This window comes from Bombina bombina, chromosome 10, assembly GCF_027579735.1.
Source record: "Bombina bombina isolate aBomBom1 chromosome 10, aBomBom1.pri, whole genome shotgun sequence".
NCBI lineage: Eukaryota > Metazoa > Chordata > Amphibia > Anura > Bombinatoridae > Bombina > Bombina bombina.
This window is the reverse complement of record NC_069508.1, coordinates 16,045,313-16,068,145: the sequence shown is the minus strand read 5'-3', so window position 1 is coordinate 16,068,145 and position 22,833 is coordinate 16,045,313. Positions and strand designations below refer to the sequence as shown.

The 22,833-nt window shown below is 44.0% G+C and overlaps 1 protein-coding gene across 1 annotated transcript in view; it reads right to left on the bottom strand.

Annotated features, from left to right (window-relative positions):
* Positions 1 to 22,833, bottom strand: part of WDR47 (WD repeat domain 47) — a 191,736-nt gene that overhangs the window by 30,480 nt on the left and 138,423 nt on the right. Inside the window, exon 5 of the mRNA XM_053693816.1 lies at positions 14,592 to 15,394. Within this exon, the coding sequence (XP_053549791.1) occupies positions 14,592 to 15,394 (803 nt within the window). The remainder of the gene's footprint in view (positions 1 to 14,591; positions 15,395 to 22,833) is intronic.

Below are 22,833 nucleotides of genomic sequence, written 5' to 3'. Positions count from 1 at the left end.
AGGAGTGGGATAGACCTGGTGTGCCTTTTTCCCCTCCTCCCATATTTAGGAAAATGTTTCCTATAGACCCCACCACACAAGACTTATAGCAGACGGTCCCTAAGGTGGAGGGAGCGGTTTCTACTTTAGCTAAGCGTACCACTATCCCGGTGGAGGATAGTTGTGCTTTTTCAGATCCAATGGATAAAAAATTAGAAGGTTACCTTAAGAAAATGTTTGTTCAACAAGGTTTTATCTTACAGCCCCTTGCATGCATTGCGCCTGTCACTGCTGCGGCGGCATTCTGGTTTGAGTCTCTGGAAGAGGCCATTCGCACAGCTCCATTGGATGAAATTATGAACAAGCTTAAAGCACTTAAGCTAGCTAACGCATTTGTTTCTGATGCCGTCGTACATTTAACCAAACTTACGGCTAAGAACTCCGGATTTGCCATCCAAGCGCGCAGAGCATTATGGCTTAAATCCTGGTCAGCTGACGTGACTTCTAAATCTAAATTGCTTAATATTCCTTTCAAAGGGCAGACCTTATTCGGGCCCGGCTTGAAAGAAATTATCGCTGACATTACGGGAGGTAAGGGCCATGCTCTACCTCAGGACAGGGCCAAATCAAAGGCCAAACAGTCTAATTTTCGTGCCTTTCGTAACCTCAAGGCAGGAGCAGCATCAACTTCCTCCGCTCCAAAACAGGAAGGAGCTGTTGCTCGTTACAGACAGGGCTGGAAAACTAACCAGTCATGGAACAAGGGCAAACAGGCCAGAAAACCTGCTGCTGCCCCTAAGACAGCATGGGTAATCCACCCAGTTTCGCGGACGGAACACGGGCAGGGATTCTATTCAAATCTGTTTGTGGTTCCCAAGAAAGAGGGAACCTTCAGACCAATCTTGGACTTAAAGATCCTAAACAAATTCCTAAGAGTTCCATCATTCAAAATGGAAACTATTCGAACCATCCTACCCATGATCCAAGAGGGTCAGTACATGACCACTGTGGACTTAAAGGATGCCTACCTTCACATACCGATTCACAAGGATCATTATCGGTACCTAAGATTTGCCTTCCTAGACAGGCATTACCAGTTTGTAGCTCTTCCCTTCGGGTTAGCTACGGCTCCAAGAATCTTTACAAAGGTTCTGGGCTCACTTCTGGCGGTACTAAGACCGCGAGGCATAGCGGTGGCTCCGTACCTAGACGACATCCTGATACAAGCGTCAAGTTTTCAAACTGCCAAGTCTCATACAGAGATAGTTCTGGCATTTCTGAGGTCGCATGGGTGGAAGGTGAACGTGGAAAAGAGTTCTCTATTACCACTCACAAGGGTTCCCTTCCTAGGGACTCTTATAGATTCTGTAGAGATGAAAAACAGAATTTATGTTTACCTGATAAATTACTTTCTCCAACGGTGTGTCCGGTCCACGGCGTCATCCTTACTTGTGGGATATTCTCTTCCCCAACAGGAAATGGCAAAGAGCCCAGCAAAGCTGGTCACATGATCCCTCCTAGGCTCCGCCTACCCCAGTCATTCGACCGACGTAAAGGAGGAATATTTGCATAGGAGAAACCATATGTTACCGTGGTGACTGTAGTTAAAGAAAATAAATTATCAGACCTGATTAAAAAAACCAGGGCGGGCCGTGGACCGGACACACCGTTGGAGAAAGTAATTTATCAGGTAAACATAAATTCTGTTTTCTCCAACATAGGTGTGTCCGGTCCACGGCGTCATCCTTACTTGTGGGAACCAATACCAAAGCTTTAGGACACGGATGAAGGGAGGGAGCAAATCAGGTCACCTAAATGGAAGGCACCACGGCTTGCAAAACCTTTCTCCCAAAAATAGCCTCAGAAGAAGCAAAAGTATCAAATTTGTAAAATTTAGAAAAAGTGTGCAGTGAAGACCAAGTCGCTGCCTTACATATCTGATCAACAGAAGCCTCGTTCTTGAAGGCCCATGTGGAAGCCACAGCCCTAGTGGAGTGAGCTGTGATTCTTTCAGGAGGCTGCCGTCCGGCAGTCTCATAAGCCAATCGGATAATGCTTTTAATCCAGAAGGAGAGAGAGGTAGAAGTTGCTTTTTGACCTCTCCGTTTACCAGAATAAACAACAAACAAAGCCAAAGTTTGTCTGAAAACCTTAGTAGCTGCTAAGTAAAATTTGAGAGCACGAACTACATCCAAGTTGTGCAACAAACGTTCCTTCTTTGAAACTGGATTAGGACACAAAGAAGGCACAACTATCTCCTGGTTAATGTCTTTGTTAGAAACAACTTTTGGAAGAAAACCAGGTTTAGTACGCAAAACCACCTTATCTGCATGGAACACCAGATAAGGAGAAGAACACTGCAGAGCAGATAATTCTGAAACTCTTCTAGCAGAAGAAATTGCAACCAAAAACAAAACTTTCCAAGATAATAACTTAATATCAACGGAATGTAAGGGTTCAAACGGAACCCCCTGAAGAACTGAAAGAACTAGGTTGAGACTCCAAGGAGGAGTCAAAATTTTGTAAACAGGCTTGATTCTAACCAGAGCCTGAACAAAGGCTAGAACATCTGGCACAGCTGCCAGCTTTTTGTGAAGTAACACAGACAAGGCAGAAATCTGTCCCATCAAGGAACTTGCAGATAATCCTTTTTCCAATCCTTCTCGAAGGAAGGATAGACTCTTAGGAATCTTAACCTTGTCCCAAGGGAATCCTGCAGATTCACACCAACAGATATACCAAATTATGTGGTAATTTTCTGGTTACAGGCTTTCAGGCCTGAACAAGAGTATTAATAACAGAATCTGAGAACCCTCGCTTTGATAAGATCAAGCGTTCAATCTCCAAGCAGTCAGCTGGAGTGGGTCGAACGGACCTAGAACAAGAAGGTCTCGTCTCAAAGGTAGCTTCCATGGTGGAGCCGATGACATATTCACCAGATCTGTATACCAAGTCCTGCGTGGCCACGCAGGAGCTATCAAAATCACCGACGCCCTCTCCTGATTGATCCTGGCTACCAGCCTGGGGATGAGAGGAAACGGCGGGAACACATAAGCTAGTTTGAAGGTCCAAGGTGCTACTAGTGCATCCACTAGAGCCGCCTTGGGATCCCTGGATCTGTACCCGTAGTAAGGAACTCTGAAGTTCTGACGAGAGGCCATCAGATCCATGTCTGGAATGCCCCACGGTTGAGTGACTTGGGCAAAGATTTCCGGATGGAGTTCCCACTCCCCCGGATGCAATGTCTGACGACTCAGAAAATCCGCTTCCCAATTTTCCACTCCTGGGATGTGGATAGCAGACAGGTGGCAGGAGTGAGACTCCGCCCATAGAATGATTTTGGTCACTTCGTCCATCGCTAGGGAACTCCTTGTTCCCCCCTGATGGTTGATGTATGAACTTGGCCCTCGCTAGCTGAGGCCAAGCTTTGAGAGCATTGAATATCGCTCTCAGTTCCAGAATATTTATCGGTAGAAGAGATTCTACCCGAGACCAAAGACCCTGAGCTTTCAGGGATCCCCAGACCGCGCCCCAGCCCATCAGACTGGCGTCGGTCGTGACAATGACCCACTCTGGTCTGCGGAAGGTCATCCCTTGTGACAGGTTGTCCAGGGACAGCCACCAACGGAATGAGTCTCTGGTCCTCTGATTTACTTGTATCTTCGGAGATAAGTCTGAATAGTCCCCATTCCACTGACTGAGCAGGAACAGTTGTAATGGTCTTAGATGAATGCGCACAAAAGGAACTATGTCCATTGCCGCTACCATCAAACCTATCACTTCCATGCACTGCGCTATGGAAGGAAGAGGAACGGAATGAAGTATCCGACAAGAGTCTAGAAGTTTTGTTTTTCTGGCTTCTGTCAGAAAAATCCTCATTTCTAAGGAGTCTATTATAGTTCCCAAGAAGGGAACCCTCGTTGACGGAGATAGAGAACTCTTTTCCACGTTCACTTTCCATCCGTGAGATCTGAGAAAGGCCAGGACAATGCCCGTGTGAGCCTTTACTTGAGGAAGGGACGACGCACGAATCAGAATGTCGTCCAAGTAAGGTACTACAGCAATGCCCCTTGGTCTTAGCACCGCCAGAAGGGACCCTAGTACCTATGAGAAAATCCTAGGAGCAGTGGCTAATCCGAAAGAAAACGCCACGAACTGGAAATGCTTGTCCAGGAATTCAAACCTTAGGAACCGATGATGTTCCTTGTGGATAGGAATATGTAGATACGCATCCTTGAAATCCACCTTGGTCATGAATTGACCTTCCTGGATGGAAAGAAGAAGTGTTCGAATGGTTTCCATCTTGAACGATGGAACCTTGAGAAACTTGTTCAAGATCTTGAGATCTAAGATTGGTCTGAACGTTCCCTCTTTTTTGGGAACTATGAACAGATTGGAGTAGAACCCCATCCCTTGTTCTCCTAATGGAACAGGATGAATCACTCCCATTTTTAGCAGGTCTTCTACCCAATGTAAGAATGCCTGTCTTCTTATGTGGTCTGAAGACAACTGAGACCTGTGGAACCTCCCCCTTGGAGGAAGCCCCTTGAACTCCAGAGAATAACCTTGGGAGACTATTTCTAGCGCCCAAGGGTCCAGAACATCTCTTGCCCCAGCCTGAGCGAAGAGAGAGAGTCTGCCCCCCACCAGATCCGGTCCCGGATCGGGGGCCCGCATTTCATGCTGTCTTGGTAGCAGTGGCAGGTTTCCTGGCCTGCTTTCCTTTGTTCCAGCCTTGCATAGGTCTCCAGGCTGGATTGGCTTGAGAAGTATTACCTTCCTGCTTAGAGGACGTAGCCCTTGGGGCTGATCCGTTTCTGCGAAAGGGACGAAACTTAGGTTTATTTTTGGTCTTGAAAAGACCTATCCTGAGGAAGGGCGTGGCCCTTGCCCCCAGTGATATCAGAGATAATCTCTTTCAAGTCAGGGCCAAAGAGTGTTTTCCCCTGGAAAGGAATGTCAAGCAATTTGTTCTTGGAAGACGCATCCGCTGCCCAAGATTTTAACCAAAGCGCTCTGCGCCACAATAGCAAACCCAGAATTTTTTCGCCGCTAACCTAGCCAATTGCAAGGTGGCGTCTAGGGTGAAAGAATTAGCCAATTTAAGAGCACGAATTCTGTCCATAATCTCCTCATAAGAAGAAGAATTACTAATAATCGCCTTTCCTAGCTCAAACTAGAAACACGCGGCTGCAGTGACAGGGACAATGCATGCAATTGGTTGTAGAAGGGAACCTTGCTGAACAAACATCTTTAGCAGACCTTCTAATTTTTTATCCATAGGATCTTGGAAAGCACAACTATCTTCTATGGGTATAGTGGCGCGCTTGTGTAGAGTAGAAACCGCCCCCTCGACCTTGGGGACTGTCTGCCATCAGTCCTTTCTGGTGTCGACTATAGGAAAACAATTTTATAAATATGGGGGGAGGTACTAAAGGTATACCGGGCCTGTCCCATTCTGTACTAACAATGTACGCCACCCGCTTGGATATAGGAAAAGCTTCGGGGGGCCCCGGGGCCTCTAAGAACTTTTCCATTTTACATAGTGGTTCTGGAATGACCAGATAATCACAATCATCCAAATTGGATAACACCTCCTTAAGCAGAGCGCGGAGATGTTCCAACTTAAATTTAAAAGTAATCACATCAGGTTCAGCTTGTTGAGAAATGTTTCCTGAATCTGAAATTTCTCCCTCAGACAAAACCTCCCTGGCCCCCTCAGACTGGTGTAGGGGCCCTTCAGAAACCATATCATCAGCGTTCTCATGCTCTACAGAATTTTCTAAAACAGAGCAGTCGCGCTTTCACTGATAAGTGGGCATATTGGCTAAAATGTTTTTGATAGAATTATCCATTACAGCCGTTAAATGTTGCATAGTAAGGAGTATTGGCGCACTAGATGTACTAGGGGCCTCCTGTATGGGCAAGACTGGTGTAGACGAAGGAGGGGATGATGCAGTACCATGCTTACTCCCCTCACTTGAGGAATCATCTTGGGCATCATTTTTACTAAATTTTTTTATGACATAAAATACATATAGTTAAATGAGAAGGAACCTTGGTTTCCCCACAGTCAGAACACAATCTATCTGGTAGTTCAGACATGTTAAACAGGCATAAACTTGATAACAAAGCACAAAAAACGTTTTAAAATAAAACCGTTACTGTCACTTTAAATTTTAAACTAAACACACTTTATTACTGCAATTGCGAAAAAGTATGAAGGAATTGTTCAAAATTCACCAAAATTTCACCACAGTGTCTTAAAGCCTTAAAAGTATTGCACACCAAATTTGGAAGCTTTAACCCTTAAAATAACGGAACCGGAGCCGTTTTTATATTTAACCCCTTTACAGTCCCTGGAATCTGCTTTGCTGAGACCCAACCAAGCCCAAAGGGGAATACGATACCAAATGATGCCTTCAGAAAGACCTTTCTATGTATCAGAGCTCCACACACATGCAGCTGCATGCCATGCTGTCCTCAAAAACAAGTGCGCCATACCGGCGCGAAAATGAGACTCTGCCTATGCTTTGGGAAAGCCCCTAAAGAATAAGGTGTCTAAAACAGTGCCTGCCGATATTATTATATCAAAATACCCAGATAAAATGATTCCTCAAGGCTAAATATGTGTTAATAATCAATCGATTTAGCCCAGAAAAAGTCTACAGTTTAAATAAGCCCTTGTGAAGCCCTTATTTACAATCGTAATAAACATGGCTTACCGGATCCCATAGGGAAAATGACAGCTTCCAGCATTACATCGTCTTGTTAGAATGTGTCATACCTCAAGCAGCAAGGGACTGCAAACTGTTCCCCCAACTGAAGTTAATTGCTCTCAACAGTCCTGTGTGGAACAGCCATGGATTTTAGTTACGGTTGCTAAAATCATTTTCCTCATACAAACAGAATTCTTCATCTCTTTTCTGTTTCTGAGTAAATAGTACGTACCAGCACTATTTGAAAATAACAAACTCTTGATTGAATAATGAAAAACTACAGTTAAACACTAAAAAACTCTAAGCCATCTCCGTGGAGATGTTGCCTGTACAACGGCAAAGAGAATGACTGGGGTAGGCGGAGCCTAGGAGGGATCATGTGACCAGCTTTGCTGGGCTCTTTGCCATTTCCTGTTGGGGAAGAGAATATCCCACAAGTAAGGATGACGCCGTGGACCGGACACACCTATGTTGGAGAAATTTACCTGACGGAGGCCAGGTTATCAAAACTTCTAAATGCTTGCCGTGCCCTTCATTCCATTCCACACCCGTCAGTAGCTCAGTGCATGGAAGTAATCGGCTTAATGGTAGCGGCAATGGACATAGTACCATTTTCGCGACTTCATCTCAGACCGCTGCAATTGTGCATGCTAAGTCAGTGGAATGGGGATTATTCAGATTTGTCCCCTCTACTAAATCTGGACCAAGAGACCAGAGATTCTCTTCTATGGTGGCTTTCTTGGCCCCACCTGTCCAAGGGGATGACCTTTCGCAGGCCAGATTGGACGATTGTAACAACAGACGCCAGCCTTCTAGGTTGGGGCGCAGTCTGGAATTCCCTGAAGGGTCAGGGATCATGGACTCAGGAGGAGAAACTCCTCCCAATAAATATTCTGGAGTTAAGAGCAATATTCAATGCTCTTCTAGCTTGGCCTCAGTTAGCAACTCTGAGGTTCATCAGATTTCAGTCGGACAACATCACGACTGTGGCTTACATCAATCATCAAGGGGGAACCAGGAGTTCCCTAGCGATGTTGGAAGTCTCAAAGATAATTCGCTGGGCAGAGTCTCACTCTTGCCACCTGTCAGCAATCTACATCCCAGGCGTGGAGAACTGGGAGGCGGATTTTCTAAGTCGCCAGACTTTTCATCCGGGGGAGTGGGAACTTCATCCGGAGGTCTTCGCTCAACTGATTCATCATTGGGGCAAACCAGATCTGGATCTCATGGCGTCTCGCCAGAACGCCAAGCTTCCTCATTACGGATCCAGGTCCAGGGACCCGGGAGCGGCGCTGATAGATGCTCTAGCAGCCCCTTGGGTTTTCAAGATGGCTTATGTATTTCCACCGTTTCCGCTGCTGCCTCGACTGATTGCCAAGATCAAACAGGAGAGAGATCAAACAGGAGAGAGCATCAGTGATTCTGATAGCGCCTGCGTGGCCACGCAAAACCTGGTATGCAGACCTAGTGGACATGTCGTCCTGTCCACCATGGTCTCTGCCTCTGAGGCAGGACCTTCTAATTCAGGGTCCTTTCAACCATCCAAATCTAATTTCTCTGAGGCTGACTTCATGGAGATTGAACGCTTGATTCTATCAAAGCGTGGCTTCTCGGAGTCGGTTATTGATACCCTAATACAGGCTAGGAAACCTGTTACCAGAAGAATTTACCATAAGATATGGCGTAAATATTTGTATTGGTGCGAATCCAAGAGTTACTCATGGAGTAAGGTTAGGATTCCTAGGATATTGTCTTTTCTACAAGAGGGTTTAGAAAAGGGCTTATCCGCTAGTTCGTTAAAAGGACAGATTTCTGCTCTGTCTATTCTTCTACACAAGTGTCTGGCAGAAATTCCAGACGTTCAGGCTTTTTGTCAGGCTTTGGCTAGGATTAAGCCTGTGTTTAAGACTGTTGCTCCGCCGTGGAGCTTAAACTTAGTTCTTAACGTCCTGCAAGGCGTTCCATTTGAACCCCTTCATTCCATTGATATTAAGCTGTTATCTTGGAAAGTTCTGTTTTTGATGGCTATTTCCTCGGCTCGAAGAGTCTCTGAGTTATCGGCCTTACATTGTGATTCTCCTTATCTGATTTTTCATTCAGACAAGGTAGTTCTGCGTACTAAACCTGGGTTCTTACCTAAGGTAGTTTCTAACAGGAATATCAATCAAGAGATTGTTGTTCCATCATTGTGTCCTAACCCTTCTTCAAAGAAGGAACGACTTTTGCATAATCTGGACGTAGTCCGTGCCCTGAAGTTCTATTTGCAGGCAACTAAAGATTTTCGTCAAACTTCTTCCCTGTTTGTCGTTTACTCTGGACAGAGGAGAGGTCAAAAGGCTTCAGCTACCTCTCTCTCTTTTTGGCTTCGTAGCATAATACGTTTAGCCTATGAGACTGCTGGACAGCAGCCTCCTGAAAGAATTACAGCTCATTCTACTAGAGCTGTGGCTTCCACCTGGGCCTTTAAAAATGAGGCTTCTGTTGAACAGATTTGCAAGGCTGCGACTTGGTCTTCACTTCACACTTTTTCAAAGTTTTACAAATTTGACACTTTTGCTTCTTCGGAGGCTGTTTTTGGGAGAAAGGTACTTCCGGCAGTGGTTCCCTCCATTTAAAGTTCCTGCCTTGTCCCTCCCTTCATCCGTGTACTTTAGCTTTGGTATTAGTATCCCATAAGTAATGGATGACCCGTGGACTGACTACACTTAACAAGAGAAAACATAATTTATGCTTACCTGATAAATTTATTTCTCTTGTAGTGTAGTCAGTCCACGGCCCGCCCTGTCTTTTAAGGCAGTTCAATTTTTTTTAATTTAACTCCAGTCACCACTGCACCACCCTATGGTTTCTCCTTTCTCGTCTTGTTTCGGTCGAATGACTGGATATGACATGTGAGGGGAGGAGCTATATAGCAGATCTGCTTGGGTGATCCTCTTGCAACTTCCTGTTGGGGAAGAGATATAATCCCATAAGTAATGGATGACCCGTGGACTGACTACACTACAAGAGAAATAAATTTATCAGGTAAGCATAAATTATGTTTTTCTCTTAAAGGCGCAGTAGCGTTTTTTAAGATTGTTATTTTTTTTCCACTAAATAAAGTGTTTTCATGCTTGTTTGTAGTCATTACTAGTCAGTTCAACATGTCTGACATTGAGGAAAGTCAATGTTCAATATGTTTAGAAGCCATTGTGGAACCTCCACTTAGAATGTGTCCCTCATGCACTGATAGGTCAATAAATTGTAAAGAACATATTTTATCTACTAAAAGTATGTCGCAGGATGATTCTCAGTCAGAAGAGAATTAGGTTTTGCCATCTAATTCTCCCCTAGTGTCACAACCGTTAACGCCCGCACAAGTGACGCCAAGTACTTCTTGTGCGTCTAATTCTTTCACCCTGCAAGATATGGCCGCAGTTATGAATACTACCCTCACAGAGGTTTTATTTAAGCTGCCGGGGTTGCAGGGGAAGCGCAGTAGATCTGGTGTGAGAACAAATGCTGAGCCCTCTGACGCTTTATTAGCCATTTCCGATGTACCCTCACAATGTTCTGAAGTGAGGGATTCGCTGGCTGAGGGAGAGATTTCTGATTAAGGAAATATGTTCCCTCAGACAGATTCAGATATGACGGCTTTTAAATTTAAACTAGAACACCTCCGCTTATTGCTCAGGGAGGTTTTAGCGACTCTGGATGATTGTGACCCTATTGAAGTTCCAGAGAAATTGTGTAAAATGGACAGATTCCTAGAGGTTCCTGCCTACACTGATGTTTTTCCAGTCCCTAAGAGGATTTCGGAAATTGTTACTAAGGAGTGGGATAGACTAGGTATTCCGTTCGCTCCCCCTCCTACTTTTAAGAAAATGTTTCCTATATCTGACGCCGTGCGGGACTCATGGCAGACGGTCCCTAAGGTGGAGGGAGCTATTTCTACCCTGGCTAAGCGTACAACTATACCTATCGAGGACAGTTGTGCTTTCAAAGATCCTATGGATAAAAAATTAGAGGGTCTTCTGAAGAAAATATTTGTTCACCAAGGTTTTCTTCTCCAACCTATAGCGTGCATTGTTCCTGTAACTACTGCAGCGTCCTTTTGGTTCGAGGCTCTGGAGGAGGCTCTTCAGGTTGAGACCCCATTAGATGATATTCTGGATAGAATTAGGGCACTCAAGCTAGCTAATACTTTCATTACAGATGCCGCTTTTCAATTGGCTAAATTAGCGGCAAAGAATTCAGGTTTTGCCATTTTAGCGCATAGCGCGTTATGGCTTAAGTCCTGGTCTGCTGATGTGCCATCAAAAGCTAAGCTTTTAGCCATCCCTTTCAAGGGTAAGACCCTATTCTGGCCTGAACTGAAAGAGATCATTTCAGACATCACTGGAGGGAAAGGCCATGCCCTTCCTCAGGATAAGATGAGGGCCAAACATAATTTTCGTTCCTTTCAGAACTTCAAAGGTGGTCCCTCTACCTCTTCCCCTGCTGCAAAGCAAAAGGGGAATTTTGCTCAATCCAAGTCAGTCTGGAGAACTATCCAGACTTGGAACAAGGGTAAACAGGCCAAGAAGCCCGCTGCTGCCACCAAGACAGCATGAAGGGGTAGCCCCCGATCCGAGACCGGATCTAGTAGGGGGCAGACTTTCGCTCTTCGCTCAAGCTTGGGCAAGAGACGTTCAGGACTCCTGGGCTTTAGAAATAGTAACCCAGAGGTATCTTCTAGATTTCAAAGATTCTCCCCCAAGGGGGAGATTCCATCTTTCTCAATTGTCTGTAAACCAAACAAAAAGAGAGGCGTTCTTACGCTGTGTAGAAGACCTATATTCCATGGGAGTGATCTGCCCAGTTCCGAATACAAAACAGGGGCAAGGGTTCTACTCCAATCTGTTTGTGGTTCCCAAAAAAGAGGGAACCTTCAGACCAATTTTGGATCTCAAGATCCTAAACAAATTCCTCAGAGTCCCATCCTTCAAGGAGGAGACCATTCGGACTATTTTGCCAATGATCCAGGAGGGTCAATATATGACCCCCGTGGACTTAAAGGATGCGTATCTATACATTCCTATCCACAAAGATCATTTCTTTCTGGACAAGCATTACCAGTTTGTGGCTCTTCCCTTCAGGTTGGCCACAGCTCCCAGAATTTTTACAAAGGTGCTAGGGTCCCTTCTGGCGGTTCTAAGGCCGCGGGGCATAGCTGTGGCGCCTTATCTGGACGATATCTTAATCCAGGCGTCAACTTTCCAACTAGCCAAGTCTCACACGGGCATCGTGGTGGCTTTTCTAAGATCTCACGTGTGGCACGTGAACATACAAAAGAGTTCACTTATCCCTCTCCCAAGAGTACCTTTCCTGGGAACTCTGATAGATTCGGTGGACATGAAGATTTTTCTGACGGAGGTCAGGAAATCAAAAATTCTACCCATCTGCCGAGCTCTTCTTTCCATTCCTCGCCCGTCAGTGGCTCAGTGTATGGAGGTAATCGGCTTAATGGTAGCGGCAATGGAAATAGTTCTGTTTGCTCGCATCTCAGACCACTGCAACTTTGCATGCTCAAACAGTGGAATGGGGATTATGCAGATTTATCTGCTCAGATAAATCTGGACCAAGAGACCAGAGACTCTCTTCTTTGGTGGTTGTCACAGGATCATCTGTCCAAGGGAATGTGTTTCCGCAGGCCAGCGTGGGTCATAGCGACGACGGACGCCAGCCTATTGGGCTGGGGTGCAGTCTGGAATTCCCTGAAAGCACAGGGATTGTGGACTCAGGAGGAGGCTCTCCTCCCGACAAATATTCTAGAACTGAGAGCGATATTTAACGCGCTTCAGGCGTGGCCTCAGCTGGCGTCGACCAGATTCATAAGATTCCAGTTGGACAATATAACGACTGTAGCATATATCAATCATCAGGGGGGAACAAAGAGTTCTCTAGCGATGATAGAGGTTACCAAAATAATTCAATGGGCAGAGACTCACTCTTGCCATCTATCAGCAATCTATATCCCAGGAGTGGAGAACTGGGAAGCGGATTTTCTAAGTAGTCAGACTTTTCATCCGGGGGAGTGGGAACTCCATCCGGAGGTGTTTGCACAATTGATTCAGCAATGAGGCACACCAGAATTGGATCTGATGGCGTCTCGTCAGAATACCAAACTTCCTCGATACGGGTCCAGGTCAAGGGATCCTCAGGCAGTACTGATAGATGCTCTAGCAGTACCCTGGTCGTTCAACCTGGCTTATGAGTTTCCACCATTTCCTCTCCTTCCTTGTTTGATTGCCAAAATCAAACAGGAGAGAGCTTCTGTGATTTTGATAGCACCTGCGTGGCCACGCAGGACTTGGTATGCAGACCTGGTGGACGTGTCATCTCTTCCACCATGGACTCTGCCACTGAGACAGGACCTTCTGATTCAAGGTCCGTTCCAGCATCCAAATCTAGTTTCTCTGCGACTGACTGCTTGGAGATTGAACGCTTGATCTTATCCAAGCGGTGGTTCTCTGAGTCGGTCATAGATACCTTGATTCAGGCTCGAAAGCCTGTCACCAGGAAAATTTATCATAATATATGGCGTAAATATCTTTATTGGTGCGAATCCAAAGGCTACTCATGGAGTAGGATCAGGATTCCTAGGATTTTGTCCTTTCTCCAAGAAGGATTGGAGAAGGGGCTATCAGCTAGTTCCTTAAAGGGACAGATATCTGCTTTATCAATTCTACTGCACAAACGTCTGGCAGATGTTCCAGACGTTCAGTCGTTCTGTCAGGCTTTAGTTAGAATCAAGCCTGTGTTTAAACCTGTTGCTCCGCCATGGAGTTCGAATTTAGTTCTTAAGGTTCTTCAAGGGGTTCCATTTTAACCTATGCATTCCATAGATATTAAGCTTCTATCTTGGAAAGTTCTGTTTTTAGTTGCTATCTCTTCGGCTTGAAGAGTTTCTGAACTATCGGCATTGCAATGCGACTCGCCTTATCTTGTTTTCCATGCTGATAAGGTGGTTTTGTATACCAAACCTGGATTCCTTCCTAAGGTTGTTACTAATAAGAATATTAATCAAGAAATTGTTGTTCCTTCTCTGTGTCCTAATCCTTCCTCTAAGAAGGAGCGTCTATTGCACAACTTGGACATGGTTCGTGCTTTAAAGTTTTACTTGCAAGCGACCAAAGATTTCCGTCAAACTTCTTCTTTGTTTGTGGTCTATTCTGGAAAACGTAGAGGTCAAAAAGCTACGGCTACCTCTCTTGCCTTTTGGCTGAAAAGCATCATCCGTTGGTCTACGCTTCATACCTTTTCCAAATTTTCCAAATTTGATACCTTTGCTTCTTCGGAGGCTATTTTTGGGAGAAAAGTTCTTCAAGCAGTGGTGCCTTCTGTTTAAACATCTGTCTTGTCCCTCCCGTTCATCCGTGTCCTGTAGCTTTGGTATTGTATCCCACAAGTAAAGGATGAATCCGTGGACTCGTCTTACCTTTATAGAAGAAAAGTAAATTTATGCTTACCTGATAAATTAATTTCTTCTATGGTAAGACAAGTCCACGGTCCGCCCTGTCATATTATATTTTTTTTATTTAAACTTCAGTCACCTCTGCACCTTGTAGTTTCTCCTTTTCCTTCCTGTACCTTCGGTCAAATGACTGGGAGGTGGAGCTAAGGGAGGAGCTATAAAGACAGCTCTGCTGTGGTGCTCTTTGCCACTTCCTGTTAGCAGGAGGATAATATCCCACAAGTAAAGGATGAATCGGAGGATTCGTCTTACCATAGAAGAAATTCATTTATCAGGTAAGCATAAATTTACTTTTCCAATGCAAATTTTAACATCTTACACAGTAAATGTCACTTATCCTACAGCGCCATTTAAACCTAATAGATATGTCTTCATACACGTGAGAGTGCAAATCTTACCTCTCAGAGGACTCTTCATAGATACTGTGGCAATCTGAGCTCTCCAGCATCAGGCTGCGGCTGAGGTTCTGCACTCCGGGATAATGGAAATTAGCGAAGGAATGGGACATGGTAGAAGCTTTACCACCGGTATCTGTGGCTCTCTTGTCGTGGCTGCTCAGACCATATGTCAGACCATCCAGCGCTGGGTTGAGGGAGCGTGACATGTAGGCATCTGCAGATTGTGGGCGCCGCATGGGAGAAGAGGGATACGGGGAAAGCTTGCTGATTAGTGGAGTGAGAAGGTCGGCATAAGCCGCCTTATTGGGTTTCATCAGCTTATCCACATGGATGTTTAGAGTCTTCTGCTCAAAAGCACAGGAGAACACGCTGGGGGGCAGGTTCTGCAGCCAGGACAGAAGACTCAGGTCCAGGTCGTCACAACCATTACCACAAAGCATGTCTATCCCCAGCAGCACCTCACTCTCTGTAATCTCCTCCCCCGTGGCTTTGCTCTGGCAGAACTCCACACAGCACTCATACAGCAGACCCTTCATGATCAGCTGGAACAAGCGGTTGTTACTGGCTTTAAAGCCGGCCTCGCTCAGTTTGCGGTCGGCCGGAATGAATTCTGCCACCATGACACAGGCTTCATCAAAGCAATGCACTCTGGCTGTGCTAGGGTTCCAGTCCTTGAACTCGGCATGATTGGTGAGCCGTGGCAGGGTGAGCAGCAGGCACAGCTTGCTGTAGTCATCCTTAGTGGGGCAGTATTCCTCCAGGGTGTGAAGGCATTTCACTGCTTCCTGCATTGTGAACTCCAGCTGGAAGGGAAAAAAAACACATTTATTAAAAACTATCCTTATCAACAGACTTGGCTGCATATTAATCCTAAAGGGGACAGATTAAAGGGACACTGAACGCAATTTTTTTTCTTTTGTGATTCAGATAGAGCATAACATTTTTTTTATTTTTTTTTAATTGTTCTTTATTAACCAACAGAAAGGCGAATTATACAATGATGCGGACTTGATTCATAACAATATTTAAGAAAAAGGGATAAGAAAAACAATTATCACCATCTTAAAGTTCAAACAATTTCAATATAAAGACAAAAGCAGGTTATATTAAGTAGCCTCTAACTGACAATTTTCCCAAAGGAAGAAATAAAAAAAATAAAGTAAGAATATTTTTCTTTAAGTCCGCAAAAAAAAAAAAAGAAGCATTATTAGCTTAAGTCACCTTAAGTTGGGGTTTTCTATTTATGATGAAAAAAAAAAGAGGGGAAAAAGAAAAAAAAGAAAACCAGCTCTCTCTCATCATCCCCACCACTCCGTTTACCATATGCCCAACAAGACCAATTCAGAATTTTGGAAAGGAAAGATCATATAATCTCTTTCGTTTTCAGGAAGTTACTTAATGTATACTGCCCATTTACTGAAGAAGTTCGTTATATCCTCTTCATTGTTGATATCTGTATCTTTTTGTTCCAATAAACATTGTTTTTTCAAACAATTCTGAATTTCCGACACACTTGGTACAGACCGCATTTTCCATTTTTTGCATAACAAATATCTAGTGGCTAAAATGGAAATGGAGACTATTTTATCATTAGGATGGCGTTTGTTTAAGTCATCAATACATAATATAACCTGGGATAGGGTGAGGGTTATGGATGGAATTTTGAGTACCCTAATCAGCCAGTATTCTAATTTACGCCAAGTATTTCTCACTTTTGGGCAGAACCAGAACATATGTTCTATGTCTGCTGCTAAAAGAGAACATTTAGGGCATTTATTAAAGCTCGAGTTGTGCACCCTAAGACCCCTTTCCGGAGTGAAATATGCCCTGTGAAGTAACTGAAAATGTGCTTCCCGCCATGTAGCAGAGAGAGTAGTCCTAGCCACTTTAGCTATAGAGTATTGCAAAATTTTTGGGTCAACCCTATTCTGTGCTGCGAGTGAGGTCCATGCTGAAGCAATTCTTGTCAGATTTAAATTACCCCTGCTAGCACCCAATAAGTGATAGCCCACAGAAATAGACATACGATCGACCTTCATAAGTATAAGCCAGTTTTCAAGATAGAGCATAACATTTTAAGTAACTTTTCTAATTTACTCCTATTATCAAAATGTCTTCATTCTCTTGGTATCTTTATTTGAAAAGCAAGAATGTAAGTTTAGATGCCGGCCCATTTTTGGTGAATAACCTGGGTTGTTCTTGCTGATTGGTGGATAAATTCACACAACAATAAACAAGTGCTGTCCAGGTCTGAACCAAAAATTGGCTGACTCCTTAGCTTAGATAGACATCAAGAAAAGGCGGGTCACCGGTAGAATCAAGGAAAACATCTTTATTGATTAAAGCATGGAAGTAAAAACAAGGTAAACATTTCTACATGTAGAGTGGGGGACAGACGCGTTTTTAGCTCACGCCTTGATCTGTGACCTGCAATATCACTGCCAAGTAATTCTGGATGTGGAGTACAAGACTGTAACGGTGTATATTTATACCCAGAACTTTAAGAGGATCTTAGAGTGCTACGTTTGGAGTCTGTTGTCCTTAGCTTAGATGCCTTCTTTTTCAAATAAAGATAGCAAAAGAACAAAGAAAAATTGATAATAGGAGTAAATTAGAAAGTTGCTGCTCTATCTGAATCGCGAAAGAAAAATTTTGGGTTCAGTGTCCCTTTAAGCAATCACCAAATGCCCCTTGTTGCCAGGAAGGGTCACATGACCAAACCTTAGACTTACACAAGGCAGCGCGATAAAACATTACAAAATGATCCACTAATCTTAGTTCTGCAACACACAGCACAGACAGCCTTGCCATGAATTACCTCCCAGGGCAGAGAATGTCTCACATATTGTGTGGTTTTGTAACAGGTGAAAAATAATAAGGGATATAACACTGTAGGTCTGATACCTTTGATGGCTGAAATAGGGAACTTGGTGATGGGCACATATCTGTATATACACATAAACCGGCTCTTAAGCTACAACAGTGGAACAAAAATAATAATAAATTTTTTTTAAAAAAACACACACAAGGAATCCATTTTATAAATTTTTTGTATTATATGATGAATCATTCTCTGTACATGTGTATAGGAGTGTGTACGTACAGGTGAAACTCGAAAAATTAGAATATAGTGCAAAAGTTAATTTATTTCACTAATGCAACTTAAAAGGTGAAACTAATATATGAGATAGACTCCTTACATGCAAAGCAAGATAGTTCAAGCCGTGATTTGTCATAATTGTGATGATTATGGCTTACAGCTCATGAAAACCCCTAAACCACAATCTTAGAAAATTAGAATATTACATGCAATCAATAAAACAAGGATTGTACATAGAACAATATCGGACCTCTGAAAAGTATAAGCATGCATACTGTATGTACTCAGTACTTGGTTTGGGCCCCTTTTGCAGCAATTACTGCCTCAATGCGGCGTGGCATGGAAGCTATCAGTCTGTGGCATTGCTGAGGTGTTATGGAAAGACCAGGATGCTTCAATAGCGGCCTTCAGCTCTTCTGCATTGTTCGTCTCATGTCTCTCATCTTTCTCTTGGCAATGCCCCATAGATTCTCTATGGTGTTCAGGTCAGGCGAGTTTGCTGGCCAATCAAGCACAGTAATCCCACGGTCATTGAACCAGGTTTTGGTGCTTTTGGCAGTGTGGGCAGGTGCCAAGTTCTGCTGGAAAATGAAGTCAGCATTCTCATAGAGCTCGTCTACGGAAGGAAGCATGAAGTGCTCCAAAATCTCCTGGTAGACGGCTGCATTGACCCTGGAATTAATGAAGCACAGTGGACCAACACCAGCAGATGACATGGCTCCCCAAATCAACACTGACTGTGGAAACTTCACACTGGACTTCAAGCATCTTGCAGTGTGTGCCTCTCCATTCTTCCTCCATACTCTGGGTCCTTGGTTTCCAAATGAGATGCAAAATTTGCTCTCATCAGAAAAGAGGACCACTGAGCAACAGACCAGGTCTGTTTTTCTTTAGCCCAGGTAAGACGCTTCTGTCATTGTATGTTGTTCAGGAGCGGCTTGACAAGAGGAATACGACATTTGAAGACCATGTCCAGGATCCATCTGTGTGTGGTGGCTCTTGATGCACTGACTCCAGCCTCAGTCCACTCGTTGTGAAAGTCCCCAACACTTTTGAATGGCCTTTTCCTGACAATCCTCTCCAGGCTGCGGTCATCCCTGCTGCTTGAGCACCTTTTTCTTCCACACTTTTCCCTTTCACATAACTTTCTATTAATGTGCTTTGATACAGCACTTTGGGAACATCCAACTTCTTTTGCAATTACCTTTTGAGGCTTTCCCTCCTTATGGAGGGTGTCAATGACTGTTTTCTGCACAATTGTCAGGTCAGCAATCTTTCCCATGATTGCGATTCCTACTGAACCAGACTGAGAGACCATTTAAAGGCTCAGGAACCCTTTGCAGGTGTTATGGCTTAATTAGCTGATTAGAGTGGGACACTTGAGCCTAGAATATTGCACCTTTTCACAATATTCTAATTTTCTGAGATTGTGGATTTGGGGTTTTCATGAGCTGTAAGCCATAATCATCACATTTATGACAAATCACGGCTTGAACTATCTTGCTTTGCATGTAATGAGTCTATCTCATATATTAGTTTCACCTTTTAAATTGCATTAGTGAAATAAATTAACTTTTGCACAATATTCAAATTTTTCGAGTATCACCTGTATATGTAAGTGGGCATTTATGTATTTGTGTATATGTGCATGTGTGTGGATATATGTACGTGTATACGTGTGCGTACCTATATGTAAGTGTGGCTATATGTGTATATGTAAGTGTGGATATATGATGTGTATATGTATGTGTTTGTATATGTGCATGTGTGTGCAGATGTAGACGTACACACACACACATTATATATATATATATAGTGCACACAGAGAAAGTCCAAAACTCACTCACAAGCTCTCAGCTAAGATTAAAAGCAAAAATGGATAAAAAAAAAAATGGGATAAGCCCAGGTACAACAATGCAAGCTCTCAATCCAACAAACTGGGAATAAGTGAAGGGTGCACAGGCTTATGTAATCACCCTAGACATATACAAAACACGGAAGGGGACTGCACTCTCAGACCGGACTGGGTACACATCCCATAACCCTGCAACATGCACAGCCCTGGGTGCACAATAGCACTCTCAGGAAGCTGCACTGTCCCCAGAGTCACAGGCAGTTAACCCCGGACAGGTCTGGGTGCAAGGCCCATAGGGAAAATTACAAAACAAATTAATACAGCACACAGAGAAAGTCCAGCACTCACTTACAGGCTCTCAGCTAAGATTAAAAGCAAAAATGGAAGAGTTGTATGTATGTATGTGTGTGCGTACCTATATGTAAGTGTGGATATATGATGTGTATATGTGCATGTGTGTGCAGATATATATATATATATATATATATACACATATACATACATAGATACAGTATATATATATATATATATATACATACATATATATGTATAAATTTATTACAGCCTGCACACAGAGTTATAAACTGTAGATCATAAGTACAAACAGGCCTATCATGTTAAAGCATAGGTAAATCATTGGTGTCAGTGGCAACTAACTTCCTTTTCCTGAGCTGCTGGACAGACTTCTGGCTAGGCACACAGTCATGCGATCATGGCACTGGGCATGGGTGACTATACACGATCTTTAGGGGCTAGCATTGTGCAGGTAGCCGCTCTGCTGTACAGAGGCAGGCGGCAGAGATCTATATTCGGCACTGCCATGCCCCCACACAACCTGTAAAATTATTTTTTTTTCTTGCCAATATTTTTTTTTTATAAAAGCGCACTAAACAGCTTGTTCCTCCCACGGGCTAAGTTTAGGCCTGAAATCCTGAAGGCTACACAGAGTACAATAAAGATGGCACTTTGATCATCTGTAGAATATAACCCCAGTCCCCAGCAATCTGAACAATCAATGTCAATACTCTGTGCCGCTGGACTAGAGGCAACTGACAGTTCTTCAAAACCAACTTAGCCTGTGCGAGGAACAAGCTGTTTAGTGCGCTTTTATAAAAAAAAAAAAATATTCGCAAGAAAAAAACAACTACTGGGTTAAGCAAGAGGCTGTTGTGTACCCAAACAAATCATATGATTCACGGGCCCTGGGGGTATGGGGGCACTCTCAACCCTAAAGTATTTCATTTTACAGGTTGGGTGAGGGCATGGCAGTGCCGAATATAGATCACTGCCGCCGGCCTCTGTACAGCAGAGCGGCTACCTGTACAATAAGAAGCGACAGCCGTTATTGAATCTGCTGGCCGGTGGCATTGCAGGAGGCCAGGCAGCAGCGGGCCCCCCCCCAGAGTGGCGGCCCTCCAGGGCATGGTTGGAACCACACCTGTTGCTTGTCGCGCTCCCTGCTGAACTCCTGAGTACCGACCGCAGTACAGCTGGCAAACTACTTTCCGGCTAGCAGGAGGTCTATAGGTGGCGCTTTTGTGCTTGTGCAGGCTCAATTCCCTTATGGGAAATGTAGTTTACCACAACGGTAGGGGTAGCAGTCACCCATGTTTAATCCAGCCTCTGAAGGAGCGGCAGCTGAATTAACTTTTTAGTAGTAGTACTCATATAACAACTAATAGAAAGTTCATTCAGCTGACTCTCCTTTAGTGGCTGCAAAAAGTGCCGCCATTCCCCAATCTGCCGCCCTAGGCGCGGACCTTGTTGGCCTAGGCAGTAATACGCCCCTGTTTGTAAGCATACATATATGTAAGTGTGTATATATTTATGTGTATGCATACATATATGTAAGTATGTATATATTTATGTGTATGCATACGTATGTGTACAGTATCTCACAAAAGCGATAACACCCCTCACATTTTTGTAAATATTTTATTATATCCTTTCATGTGACAACACTGAAGAAATGACACTTTGCTACAATGTAAAGTAGTGAGTGTACAGCCTGTATAACAGTGTAAATTTGCCAAGACCATGACACTCCCACCACCATGCTTGACTGTAGGCAAGACACACTTGTCTTTATACTCCTCACCTGGTTGCCGACACACACGCTTGACACCTTCTGAACTGAATAAGTGTATCTTGGTCTCATCGGACCACAGGACATGGTTCCAGTAAGCCATGTCCTTAGTCTGCTTGTCTTCAGCAAACTGTTTGCAGGCTTTCTTGTGCATCATCTTTAGAAGAGGTTTCCTTCTGGGACGACAGCCATGCAGACCAATTTGATGCAGTGTGCGGCGTATGGTCTGAGCACTGGCAGGCTGACCCCCACCCCTTCAACCTCTGCAGCAATGCTGGCAGCACTCATACGTATATTTCCCAAAGACAACCTCTGGATATGACGATGAGCATGTGCACTCAAGTTCTTTGGTCAACCATGGCGAGGCCTGTTCTGAGTGGAACCTGTCCTGTAAAACCGCTGTATGATCTTGCCCACCATGCTGCATCTCAGTTTCAGGGTCTTGGCAATCTTCTTATAGCCTAGGCAATCTTTATGTAGAGCAACACATTTTTTTTCTGAACCTCAGAGAGTTCTTTGCCATGAGGTGCCATGTTGAACTTCCAATGACCAATATGAGAGAGTGTGAGAGCGATAACACCAAATTTAATTCACCTGCTCCCCATTCACACCTAGGGTTGCCACCTCGGCCATGTTTTCCTGGACACCTATGAGTTACACATGCTGCAGGGTGTGCAGAGGGGGAACATGAATTGCAGCCCTGGACAGCACACAAATAGTGACCCTGGAGAACACTATTCATGTGCCTCCCTGCATACACTGCAGCATGTGTAACTCATAGGTGTCCAGGAAAACATGGCCGAGGTGGCAACCCTATTCACACCTGAGACCGTGTAACACTAACGAGTCACATGACACCATGGAGGGAAAATGGCTAATTGGGCCCAATTTGGACATTTCCACTTAGGGGTGTACTCACTTTTGTTGCCAACGGTTTAGACATTAATGGCTGTGTGTTGAGTTATTTTGAGGGGACAGCAAATTTACACTGTTATACAGGCTGTACACTCACTACTTTACATTGTAGCAAAGTGTCATTTCTTCAGTGTTGTCACATGAAAAGATATAATAAAATATTTACACTGTTATACAGGCTGTACACTCACTACTTTACATTGTAGTAAAGTGTCATTTCTTCAGTGCTGTCACATGAAAAGATATAATAAATATTTACACTGTTATACAGGCTGTACACTCACTA